Source organism: Urocitellus parryii, chromosome 9 (genome assembly GCF_045843805.1).
Source record: "Urocitellus parryii isolate mUroPar1 chromosome 9, mUroPar1.hap1, whole genome shotgun sequence".
NCBI lineage: Eukaryota > Metazoa > Chordata > Mammalia > Rodentia > Sciuridae > Urocitellus > Urocitellus parryii.
This window is the reverse complement of record NC_135539.1, coordinates 112,841,720-112,854,766: the sequence shown is the minus strand read 5'-3', so window position 1 is coordinate 112,854,766 and position 13,047 is coordinate 112,841,720. Positions and strand designations below refer to the sequence as shown.

The 13,047-nt window shown below is 54.3% G+C and overlaps 1 protein-coding gene across 7 annotated transcripts in view; it reads left to right on the top strand.

Annotated features, from left to right (window-relative positions):
- Window positions 1–12,826, top strand: part of Nfasc (neurofascin) — a 67,596-nt gene extending 54,770 nt beyond the window's left edge. For 5 of the 7 annotated variants that reach the window (XM_077802300.1, XM_077802301.1, XM_026387416.2 and 2 more), the window contains 3 exons: window positions 7,052–7,183; window positions 9,366–9,435; window positions 12,595–12,826. In XM_077802300.1, the coding sequence (XP_077658426.1) occupies window positions 7,052–7,183; window positions 9,366–9,435; window positions 12,595–12,826 (434 nt within the window). Of the gene's footprint in view, window positions 1–20; window positions 174–7,051; window positions 7,184–9,365; window positions 9,436–12,594 lie in introns of all 7 variants that reach the window. The other 2 variants (XM_026387413.2, XM_077802298.1) reach the window with 1 other exon arrangement.
- Window positions 12,827–13,047: the final 221 nt, after the last annotated feature.

The window sequence follows — 13,047 nt, the reverse complement described above, 5'->3', positions numbered from 1 at the left end:
CCAAGATTTCTGTTCCCCAGGCAACCATACGAAAAAAACTGTCCCTGTTAAGGCCCAGGCCCAGCCTATACAGCTGACAGACCTCTATCCTGGGATGACGTACACATTGAGGGTTTATTCCCGGGACAACGAGGGCATCAGCAGTACCGTCATCACCTTTATGACCAGTACAGGTGAGCGGGGAGCTGGCCTGGCCGTCCCCTGCAAGCATGAGGCATTCCATCCTCATCCTCTGCTTCCGGCTTGCCTTTTCTCCCTGGAAAGAAGACTCATCTCTGCCTGATTCCCCACCTTGCATGGCATGTGTAAGTTCCCCAGGAAGCCAGAGGAACCAGGTGTGCATGCACAGCCAGAAGTAAACTGATTCTGGGCCCCTGGGGCTGATCGGGAGATCCAAGGAAACAAAGGACTGTATAATGAAGACAGGGACTGCGTGGTCCCCCCTGCTAAGTCCTAAACAAAAGGGCTTAGTGTATATGCAAACTGTGGTGTGCTGGTCTGGGGGCTGCTGGGAGTCAGGCCGCCTGCCCCAGGTGTTCAGGGGCTGCTTCCTCCATGGGGGATTAGGGAACAGGGCTGTCACAGGGACTTGATCCAAAAATCTCTCCAGGAACCCAAGCAGGGATCAGCGTGTATGTTTACTGTCTTGCCACCATCATCTGTCAAGAAAAATTCCAGTGCGTGACACAACTTGTTTAAGGCTTTGTTTTGATTTCATTTTTGTCCCAATTTTGTCTTACCTAAAAATAGGTGACTTTTTGTCCTGCTAGGGGAGGGGAGGAAGCTCTTGCTCTGTAGAGGCTTCTGCTGTGCATGGAGAAGAATCTTTGTTATGTCAAATGAACAGGGTGACGGGTGGCTCGGGGAAAGGGCTGGGGTTCAGAAGTCTGTCTGCTGGAGGGGTGGCTGGGAGCCTGGTGGCCTTGCGGACTCTTGGGTTGTGTATAGTTTTCAAATCAGCCTGTATGCTAAGCTCTGAGAGGAAGGGTATTTGTGGGGGTGGGGGGAGAGATTAAGAGAGAAAAGGATCAGCCCCTGACTCTAGGGATGTTCTAATCAGATGCAGGTTATTAGATGCATAGGGGGGGAAATCACAATGATTTATATGAATTTCTGAACATTGACTTGAATATTCATTACCCTCCCCGTGCCTGGCCCAGCAAGGCTGATTTTGCAAGCTTGCATCTTGGGAGTCACTGCCCATCTGTATATCTGTCTCCCCCCACCCTTTCTAGCCTGGTCCCTCCAGATCTGTCCTCCTCCCTGTGCCTCTGCCTATTATGCACATTTCCATGCCACTGAGACTCAGGGAGTCTGGCTCCTCGCTTGGGGCTAGCTGGGCCAACTCTGGCAGGATATCTGAGCAGCCAGGCTGTCCTGTCACAGGGAGCCAGGCAACTGGACAGTTGACCAAGCGGAGCAGGTGGCTGGACTCTGACCCAGTTGGGGTCCTGTGCTCTCGCTCATTGGTGCATGCATTTCATTTCATCGTACTTCATTATAAATTTGAGTCCAGAACAGGGGCAGGAAGCAAAGATGATAGTGAGAATAGAGGCCCGCCCTAGGGAATGCTTCGAAAGCCAGCGCAGCCTGCTCTTTCAGAGTTTAGCCTCTCCGGATGCTAAGCTCTGCCACTGTGGGTGAGGTTAGGGAGAGAAATCCAGAGAGGAAAGGACCCAGCAGGTCCTGGCTCTGGGGGTGTCCTGCTCTGTGTCCAGGTAGTAGGCAGACAGTACAGAAAGAAATTACAGCAACTTCTTCCACAGCCAAAGCCCCTATTTCTGAATGTTGACTTAGAGACTTATTTCTCTTCGCCTGCTTTCAGAACAACTACCACATCTTCCAGACTCTTCCCCATACACCGGAGCAGGCAGGCTCATGACCCTAGCTCTGAGTTCGTATTGCTCATTTCCCTCCCAGGCTTGCTGGAAATTACTATGTGCAAACCGCATGGGGAGAGAAAATATTTTCACTTTCCAAAGTCTGTGTGTGCCTGTTAGTGTGTGTGTAAATCCTTCAGAAACGCATACTGTTTCCTGTGGGTGGACTCCAGAAACAAGTCCACACAATCCCCCAGATCCTCATGTTTCATCAAAGCAAATTTACAAGCATCTCTGGGCCCCAACCACTGGTCATTTAGGCAACCGCAGGCCATCGTCACTTTAGTCAGCAGAAGCAACATTCTGCAGTAGTTCTGGAAGGAAATGAAAGGAAACCACTGGGAATGCTACTGGGCTCTCCAGCCCTCACCAAAAAGATCCCATTGGGATGTTAATCACCTCCTTGAAGCTTTTGAAACCAAAGAGACGTGAGGTGTTGCAGACACATAACCTGGGACCCTCAGAGGGACCCTTAGAGACCCATTGGCCCTTTGCAGCTAGGTGTATGTGGGGAGGGGGGGAGGCGAGGCAGCCTTCCTGTCCTGTGGTGGTTGGTGGTGATGGGCCAGCAGTCGGGCCCACTCTGACCCCAGGAAGGCAGGAGGGACTACAGAACAGGAAAGGAGGGCATGGAGGGGTATACAGTGGTGCTTACGTGACCTCAGCCAAGCCACATGTATGTGAGGAAAGGCTATCTGTTATATTTGTTACTTGACCCCTGTTCCAGAATTCTGCTGACTTTGGCTGACTGGCCTATCTTCTGTAGCCAATCAAATTCCTCCCAGCTAGACACAGGAGTCAATGGAACCGCCTCTTTTGCAGGTGTAGTGCTTGTGTCTCACGGGGTTGGGGAAGTGGTGGGCCTTGACACTGAGGCTTTGGTCCAGAGCGAAAGACATTTGGGCCTACATTGGCTGGGTGCTATTCAGGCTCCCATCACTCCTGGCTGAAGGTGGTGGTGTACATGCACCAGCTCCTTGAATGTTGAGAGCATTGGCCCCCAAACCAGCATAGCAGATTGATTGAGGATAGCCTGGGCAGTCAAGTGGAACTGCCTGGGAGCCTTGCTAAAATCCTTCCTCTCACAGCCCAAGCCATGGGGTCACCTTCCAAGTGAGGTCATTAAATCCTAAATTTCTTTTGGTTCTTGAGAAATTAACTCATTTTGATGGGGTGTGGTTGGGCCCACATACCCCACTTGGGGTATGTGAGGCATCTGCCATCAGTGCCTTCTATGTCATAGGAAATTCTTTGACCCTTCAGTAAGGACTGAAGGTATGCTTGAACTCACCTGGTACTGTCTGGAGTGGAAAGGTATGTTTGCTTTCTAAATTGCCCATGTGGCCACTTTGCCTTGGAATTGTGACTTGGAATATCATGGAGATGGCAGCCAGAGGATAAGAATAGGCACCAAGAAGATGGCAAAATCAACTTCTCTGCAAAAAATATGTGCCACTGTCCAAACACAAGTGAAGTGATTGGTCTACTAGGGCCTCATGTGTGAGCAAGCCAGCATAAATGTGACCCCTAGGTGGCATTAGGGGTAAAACCTAGAGCAGGATCCCAGGTTAACTGTATTACATTAGGATTACATGTAGTCATTGATCTCTTTTATTTGACCAGCATCATGCTAAATACTAGGGGGCTCAAGAAGATCCCCTGTTCTCAAGACTTTAATAGAACAATTAGGATCCAGCAAACAGGACAATCTAATGTTACATTTGTGTGGAATAGTTGGGAGCCATGTCAGAGTCCAGAGATGGTATGAGTTGGAGTAACGGAAGGTTCAGGAAGGAGGTGGAGAACGTGGAAAGCTGGTGAGCTGGAAGAGGGCGGCCCAGGCTCTCTTGGGTAGGATGGGCAGAAGCACAGAGAGGGAGACTACACAGCACCCTGAAGGCCAGGCTGGGGTGGAGAAGGCAGGTGGCATTACCGTGAAACATCCTAGAGCACGACATAATGCCTCACTGTCTCCACTGGCCCTGGGGGCGTGATGTGAGGGGACCCCTCTAGAACAGACAGTGAGGTGGATGGGAGAGAGCACCGGCAGCCATTAGACGGGGCAAGAGTGGCAAGTCACTGGCGGGGGCGGGCAGTGAGGCACATGCCATCAGTGCCACCAGGAGGGAGCTTTGGGCTCACAGCTGTGGAGTTGGCAGCAGGGACAACAGAGAGATGAGTAAGAGGGCTGCCAGTTGGGAAGTTGGAACCAGTCCCGTGATAGGTAAGAGGCAGGGCATGGAGGGCGGCTGGGGAGAGGCGGGCTTGGCGACGGATGCTTGAGTTCAGCTTGTGGGGTTGAAGAATGGACTGGGCAGGAGCTGGCCCCATGGGAAATGGAGGAGTTCCCCTAAACAGGGCCGTGCATGAGCTGGGGCTCTTAGGCCTAGCACGCTCCTCAGGGTTGTTAAGACACAAGAAACCTCAACAAGTTTAACAGACGGGAAGGAAACGGCGAAGAGGAAGACAGGGAACGTGATACCAGGGTGTTCAGAAGTCTGCGGGAATGAAGGACCAAGGAAGGCAACACTGGGTCCCATTTATGTGGCAGGGGAGAGAGTTTGGGGGAGAAGGGAGAGAAGAGGGTCCTGCCTCTGGCGCAGGAGGAGGGGACAGCTGCAGAGGCTTCAAGCTTCCAGGGTCCCCAGAGTGTCCGTGGAATACGGGAGGTCAGCGCAGATGTGGGCAGATGGCAGTCAGAGCCGCACGAGGGAGAGGGAGGACAGGTTCTGGACATACAGCTGTTGGGCTGGCTGGAGGGACAGAGAGAGGAATAAAAGGATTGCCAGGTGGCAGCAAAGTCCAGCTGAAGAATGTCAAGTGAATCCCCAACAGGCCTGGGCCTGCGTCTCCCTCCAGCTGGGCTCCCTCCAGCTGGGCTCTGGAAGAGCTGAGGTAAAGTCAGAGACCCCCTGCCAGGAACTGGGAAGGACAGGGTGGAGTTTAAGGTGGACAGTGGCCCCTCAGACCAAGGCGGGGTGGGGGGGGCTGAACAAAGGCAAGAAGGTCAAGGGTTCCTCTTCCAAGCAAATGGCAGTGGAGCTCCCCACACACACTAGGCTCTGCCTCCAGCCCTGGGGAGACCAGGCTAAGCCCCACCCCTGAGCCTATTTTCTGGGGAGAGGGACAGGGTGGAATGGCAGAGCACAGACTCCCAGGGCCAGACAGCTTGGGGTCACATCTGAACCCTGACAGTTACTAGCCCCACAATCTTGAGTAAGTCATTTAAACTGTGCCTCCATGTCTACCTCTGTAAAATAGGATAAAAATTAAAACCTGCCTAATGTATGAGGTTGTGGTGGGATGGATAGATAATGTGTGGGAAAGTGCCCAGAGCGGTGCCTGGCCCTTGAAGTGCTTATCAGTATAAATGAATAGTAGTAATTTGTCAAATAGTTGTAAATGCTACGGAAAAGATAAATTAGAGCTTTCTGATCAAGAGTGACTATGTGGGGGTGGAGGAGGGGGCCTTTGCCTAAACTGGGGAAATCCAGGAGGGCCGTCCTTAGGGACTCTCCAAGGCAGAAATGACCAAAGCCAGTGTGGCTAGCGCATGGAGAGTGAGCAGAGTGGGACCTAGAGAGGGGTGGCCAGGTTCAGCTCTGACAGAGCCTGTAAGGATGAGGAATGCAGCTCTTTCTCCAAAAGCAATGAGACTCTTTGGAGAGTTAAAGCAAGGAAGAGATCTGATTCTACGTGGGGCTTGGGGAAGATTTTTCTGACACTGTGTGGGGAGTGGTCTGCCAGCCGGATGGAGCTTTTCTCCACAGCACACACAGATCAGGGTCATCACAAGTCGGGTTCTTACTGGACTCAACTGCTTTGCTGCAGGGCTACTCTGGACCTCCAGAGCAGTCCATCTGGAGGTGGAGCACTTATCTGTCAGTCTTCAGCATTTACTAAGAGCCGTCCCTTTGCAGTGCCCTGGGCTGGGCACTGAAAAACACAGAAAACAGTCGTAGCTCCCAAGAACAGCGGAGGATGTGATTATGCCCAGATATTGGCCCACAGATGGCATGTGGTGGGAGTGGGGGGCGCACAGAGCCCTGGGGGCCCCATGCTTTTCCCATGCGCCTTCTGGGAAGGCGTGGTGCTGTGGTCCCATGACTCCTCCTGCTGTGTGGTGCTCCCAGGCCTCTCTGGATGGGGCAGGCTCCAGAGCTGCTTGGCCGTGTCCATTCCTTGGACCTCTCCCTACCTCATGCTTCAGTGTCTGTGACAGGCTGTGTTTCTGGAGGTGTGTTTTCTTCTTTAGTCCAGAGATAGGGAAACAGAGAGGGTCCTGAGCATGTGCTCCTAAGCCCCAATCCCACCCATTGTGGACACCACCCAGGCTCCTGTTCTTTAGGCCCTCCTGTGTGCCCTTCAAAACCAAAGGGATCTTAGGCAGGTCTCCAGGCATAGACAGAGGGCACTGTCACAGGGACAAGAAGAGGGTGAGGGGATGTGTCACAGGCCACCAGGGCCCTCTCATGGGGCAGTGTCTGGAAGTGGGATGGAGTGAGTAGAAGGTGCAGCCCCAGCATCAGCGCCATCCTGTCTGGGGGAACCTTGGCCTGGACCGTCTGCTGCCGGCTCAGCCCAGCTGGGCAGACATGAAAAGGCACAGGACGACCTGTTCCTCCACCTGGCCCAGGACCCACTGCCAGGAAGACAGCTGGCTACCTTGGCACCCCGCTGTGGGCAGGGATATGGCTCTGCACCTGTGCAGGCCCGCCAGGCCTCTGGCAGCGGGTGCACGCAGCATGACCTCAGCTCGCGCTCCCATGGGTGGCATGCAGAACCATTCACAGGACTTGTGCTTCCACAGACAATCCCTGGCCTCCTCTGAGCCCCCACTAGGCTGTGGCCATCCCTCTGGTTTGCAAGAATGCCCAGCCTCGTCCCGAGGAAATGCCCTTCCTAAAGCACCTGTTCAGCCTCCTGCCGCTTCTCCGCTCCCTGCACGCCTTTCCGCCTTTCTTTTGCGTTTTTTCTGATCTTTTGAACTTGGCTCTTTTTAACTGTTTTCTTTTTGTCCCTTTAGCCAGATAGTTTGGGCCAAAGAGTGGCTAGATGGTAGTATTAGGCTCCAGGAGAACCATCCATGTGCCATAGCTGAGCCTCGGGCTCCCCTCCCCCCACACACCATGCATTCACTCATGGATTTGCTTCTGACCCCCTCCCCCCAGCTTACACCAACAACCAGGCGGACATCGCCACCCAGGGCTGGTTCATTGGGCTCATGTGCGCCATCGCCCTCCTGGTGCTGATCCTGCTCATTGTCTGCTTCATCAAGAGGAGTCGCGGTGGCAAGTACCCAGGTGAGACCCGTGAGGGAAGCAGGTGAGGGAACCTTCCCACCAGTCACCAGGTCACCCGCCTGATCTGCCCAGTCCGAGACTTGGAACCGTGGCCCTCTCAGCCTGCTCTTTGCATTAGTGCCACCGGCAAGAACTTGAGTTAATTATGTCCACCGAGGTGGGCGGATGGTGAGGTCCAGGCCGTTCCAGAGAGGGATGGAAGGAACCCTGGCTCCTGCTGAGGTTGACCTTCCCTGGCCTTGACTCACCACCCATCTGCTTCACAAATTGGCTTTTTTCTAGCCTGAATCTCATTAGGACCCTGTGTCCCAGGGAAGGAGGAAGGAAGAGAGGCATTTTAGATAACATGGGAAGAGAAGGGGTCTGGGCAGATGGGCACACCCATGAAAGAGGTGGCAGAGCTGGCCCCTCCGCGGGACAAAGGGGATCTCAGATAACTGGAAAGGGGGAGCAGGGAGAGGCTGAGGAGTGGATGGCACTGATTGAACCCCACAGCACTTAAAGGGCTTTGAGTCCCAAAGAGGCGTTTTTCTTCTATGGCCAAGATCCTCCAGCCCAGACAAACCAAGGTCAAGAACAAGGACCTCTGGCATTCTTGTTTCTGAAAATATTGATTGTTTTTCAAGCAGGGGCAAGCAAGCCATCTGTCTATGACGGGGTGGGTGGGGTGACAGGAGACAGGGTAATGGATGACTCTGGAGCAGAACTCCTGCTGGGCTGCAGGATGAAGTCACTCCCTGCTCCAGAGCCCCATGACCAGACCACCCCACACTCCCCAGACACCCCCTTCTCCCTGTCACTATACAGAGGTCCTCGCCAAAGCTCAACACAAAGGATCTGGAAGGGAGAGGAGGTTCTGTCTTATTTCCTTCCCCTGCCCTCCTACACTCAGACCCTAGGGCCCTGGGGTTCTGCTTCCATTGCAGTGAGGGAGCTCAGGAAATTGTAATTCCTTACCAGTGAGGGATGCTTTTTCACTTTGTTCTTGCAACTCTTTTCCTTCCATAAGAGAAAAAGCCAGAGTTAGGGAGAAGTCCAGCTTTCCACGTAACATCAAGACTTGGGAGGACTCACAAAGTCATTCCCATCCCAGTGGAACTCACCAAATATACTCTGAGCCTATTCAAAAGTGCTCCATCCTCCTCCCAGAAAGCCCTCCAAAGCCCTCCTCCCTGCCTCCAGCTCCAGGGTAGGTCCCTGGCATGTTAAAAACACGGAGACCCAGGAGCCCAGGGCCAGCACCAATTGTCCTCTCAGCTTCATATGGCTGCTAATTAGTTATGTGATCTGTTCTTCACCACTCAAGACCTCAGTTCCCCTCACTGAAAATAGGAGTGATTGTCCTGACTTGTATTTTTAAAAGAACACATAAAGCATCCCTCGTGGGCCTGGGGGTATAGCTCAGAGGTTGAGTGCTTGCCCAGCATGTGCAAGGTCCTGGGTCCAATCCCCAATAACTACCCCAAAAATAAATAAATATATTAAAAAGGAACCCTCAGGTAAGTGCCTGCTGCATGCCAGCCTGTTTTAGGTGCCAGGGATACCAAAGGAGAGATGTTTGTCCTTGACATTGCAGCTGACTCCTAGGGAATGGCCACAGCACAGCAAGGCAGGCCTAGGCTGGGTGCATAGGAAAAGGGCACCTCAGTAAAGACTCAGATAGGAGAGCCCCTCCATCCCCAGTGTGACAAGTGTCTTCCCTGACCAGGGCACTCTGCCAGCAGCTTTGGAGAAACACACAGTCCCCACCCTGAGGAGAGAACTGCATTCTGTTAGGGGCACAGGAACTGTGCACAAAGGATTCTAATACAGAGCGGAGGAAGGGTATGAACAAGGGAGGATGTGCCTTTGGTGAAGGAAAGGGTCACATTACCAGGGTGTGGGGAGGAGCCCATGCAGAGGCAGTGGGAGCTTGGTGGGAGGGCATTTAGTTGTTAACAGGGATGTAAAGAGAGCCCTTGGAGTGAGCAGGAGGAGGCAGAATCAAGGGATTGACTTTGGGAAGAATTGATGGCATCTTATTAAAAGTGGCTAGATGGTAGTGTGGTGTCTTATTAAAGAGAGTCGAGGGGTGGGAGGTGAGGGCAGGCCCAGGGCGGTGTCCTCTGGCCCCACCTGCCGTAGGGCCTTGGAGAGCAGGGGCCTACTCTTAATCAGTGTCTGTCTTCTCTTACTGACCAAGTACGAGAAAAGAAGGACGTTCCCCTTGGCCCTGAAGACCCCAAAGAAGAGGATGGCTCCTTTGACTACAGGTGCGGGATCTCCTCCCCCTGACTGGCAGCTGTCCTTCCTGCCCTGAGGCAGCCCACTCCCCTCAGAGCTGCTGGGCCACAAGGCACTGTGTCCACATCCTCACCCACTGGGCTGTCACCTCTGACTCTCTGGCCGTGCCTGGGCAGAGGACGTGGTCAGAGAGGTTGTGTGTCCTGACCAAAGAGGACGAGGCTGCTCCCCCACCCCCAACACACTCCATTCACACAATTGCACAACTCAAGCTGCTTATATGTTTCTTTCTACCATTTACCTCTAAAAATGAAGCCTGGGCCCCCGTGCTGTGAAATGAGTTCCACTCTCAGCTTCTCTGCTGACAACCACCCCTAACCCTGAGGATAAGGACCAGGGGGATGTAGTGTCTAAGCCTCAGGCAGTGACGGGGCGGGGCAAAGAAGTCTAGGTTCTTTCCTCTCGAACCTGGTGACGTCTGTGGGCTCTAGGGTAGATGGGCCTCGGAGAGGTCCAGTGCCCTGTGTCCCAGGTGGCAGGGCTGAGGCCCATCTGGGAAGAGACCTGCCCAAGCCCCCACATTCATTTCCCAGTGGCAGAGCTGGAGAGGACAGGGGCCGGACTGCCAGCCAGTGCTGCTCTCCTATGGATCTGAACAGGACTTTGTATCTCAATTTAACAAAATCGTCAGCTGTCCCTTTGAATGGCAGGTATATTCTGAATTCAAGAATGAGGCAGAAAATCCCCAGCACCACCAAAAAAAAAAAAAAAAAAAAAACCTTCAGGAATGGTGCTGGGTGGGTCATGGAATCTTATTCTCATACCAAGTGAGTGGAAAGGTCTGTTCAGGGCCTTCCTTCCCCGCCCCCACCTGGTTACTAGCCAGTCCAGGTCACCGCTGCTCTCTGGCCTCTCTTTATCCTTTCTGGGCCTCCACCTCTCTGCCCATCAGCAGCCTGGCAAGCCTCAACAGACCAATGGGAGCGGAGTCACTGCCCACATGGGTGCCGGTCTGGCAGCTTAGGAGCCACAGCCAGCCAAACAGTTCCAGCGTCCTTCCCGAAGGACAGGCACAGAGATGCAGCCCCTTCTTCCCAGGCTCCCCTGGCAGGGTCCAACTTCCCTATGAGCTGGTCTTCATTTCCAAGGCCAAGGTGTCTTTTCTCCCCCAGACCCTCAGCATAGCCAGAGGTGGACATACAGGGTGGGCATCCTACACTAAGAGAAGCTGCTTCCTCACGTGCCTCTCTCCTCCCCTGGAAAACAAAGCTGTTGGGCTAAAGCACCTGCTGCGCGCTGTCCCCAAGGCCCACTGTGTTCAGGAGTTGCATGCCCAGCCAGCATGGGCACACGTGCTCACCTTGAGCACAGGCCCTGCAGCATCCATCCTAGAGCCCCAGGTGCATGAGTCCAAGCGTCTCAGACTGGGAAAAGTCCCAGATAAGTGAGAGGAAGAACTAAGCTGCTCGAGTGCAGGCCGGAGAGCCAGGAGGTGTGTTCTCCCTCCTCATCTTCCTCCATCCTGTGGCTGAGTTCTGATGGGGCTCTCTGCCTCTCTCCCTGCAAATCTGTCCTCTTGGATATTGAGGGTCTGCGGAGGCCAGGCCAATAGGTGACTAGACCAGGGCCACTCTTTTATTCAAGCTTCCTTTAAGTGAGATCTGCTCTTCCAGACTTAGGTCCCCTTTATCCTCAAGAACCTCCACCCTGAACCCTCCCCTTTGGGGCCACCTCTGTCCAGTGGATACGCCTGAAACTGGGACAGGAATTCCCCCCAAATTGCATAATAATTCTCCTGCTCCTGCGGTGGGGCAAAGGGCCTAGGGAAGAGTGCAGGGTGAAAGACTGGCAAGGGGGCTGAGGAGCCTGGCAATGAATTCTGCCAGTTCGCAAAGAGAGATCCACTTCCTGCACAAACTCAGCGCAACCCTAGAGACCCACTGGCTTCCCTCCACCGCTGTCCCTCCTGTAGCACTGCCTGCAGAGCACCGGGAAGCTGTGTTAATGGGCCACCTTCACTCGGTGCCCTGGAGGGACTGGGCTAATGGCTTTTCTTGTATCTTGCTCAGCTCTGGCTCCAGCTTGAGGCCTTCCCCGACGGCTGTCTTTGCCCAGTGCAGTTATTAGAATGCACTGCCTGCTGTAATGGCACCTCAGCTGGTTGCTTTCCCCATATCCAGGAAGGACTTAGAGTGGGCTAGGAGCAGAGAAGGGTGCGGCATGTCTGCCTAGACTGCCTGGCACCACTGTGGTCCCCCCTGCTGGGCCCCCCAGTCCCTACCGCTGGTCCACATCTGCTGTGTGCCTGGGAGCCCAGCTCACCTCTGAAGTGCAGCCAGCAGCACCTGGTCCCCCCTCTGAGCCTAAAGGGCACACAGAGTTTTCCTAGCCAGGGGCAGAAATGGCTCAGGGTGCAGCTATTCAGATCAAGCATCTGGGCCCCATGGGCCAGTGCCACTTTACCAACCTGCCTCCAGCTCTCCGGGGAGAGAGCTGAATAACAGGGCTGGGGGCTGGGGCTGGCAGAACCCTCCAAGCCTTCCTAGTGCTCAAATTGCTGGTCTCGAGTGCTTCTCTGTATGCCCCTGTCTCCCACGACCCCGCCTCTCTTACGTGCTAGGCCCAAAGCAGGAGCACCTGTTTGTGGATGAGCCAGATAACCAAGGGAGCAGCACAGAGACAAGGAGGTGGCAAGGTGGGGGAAGGTCTGATCCCAAAGCAAGACCCTTGCTTTGGTCAAGGGCAGAGCCTTGCCTTGCAGAGTCATAGGAGGTCCACCTTCCATGGACAGGTCACAGGAGCATACTCAGGACTAGAACTCCTTGTCCTGACTCTTGCCACCCCACATGATCTCACAAGCTAAGGCTCTGCCTCTCATGGGGTGGCCATCCTCTACCTCCTCCCACTGTGATAGTGGCCTGTCATGTGGGAAGGATCCCACACCAGGAATCCAGAAGCCTGCTCCCCAATCCCTGCCCTGCACCCATGCCATCTCCCCTTAAGGAAGATGCTTGTCCTCACTGGGCCTCTTAGCTTTCCTTTTGCAGCACCCGTGGGACAAGGAGGATGGGGCCTGGCTGATCCCCAGGGCCTGTGCTTGGCAGGAAGTCCACTGCCCTGTCCCACCCTACCTGGTTTGGGTTGTGCTGGACCCACTAGGTCCTGATTTTCTGTCTCTCTCTGGCCAGTGATGAGGACAACAAGCCCCTGCAGGGCAGCCAGACGTCTCTGGACGGAACCATCAAGCAGCAGGAAAGTGACGACAGCCTGGTGGACTATGGGGAAGGCGGCGAAGGGCAGTTCAATGAAGATGGCTCCTTCATTGGCCAGTACACGGTCAAAAAGGACAAGGAGGAAACAGAGGGCAACGAGAGCTCAGAGGCCACATCACCCGTCAATGCCATCTATTCTCTGGCCTAACGGAGCCCACCGGGGCACAGCCACTACTTTAAAAGTGGGAGGAGGGGAGAGGGGAAGACGAAGCCACTGCAGACCGACCACAAAGCCTCCACCACCTTCAGGGACAAGGGTACAAAATGGGGGTCTGCCAAGCTGTGAGGATCAGTGGCCACCCAGCTACCCACAAGCCCCCTCCCAATGACCCCCCACACCCCTGGGTGCCACCAGTGTGGGAGAGCTAG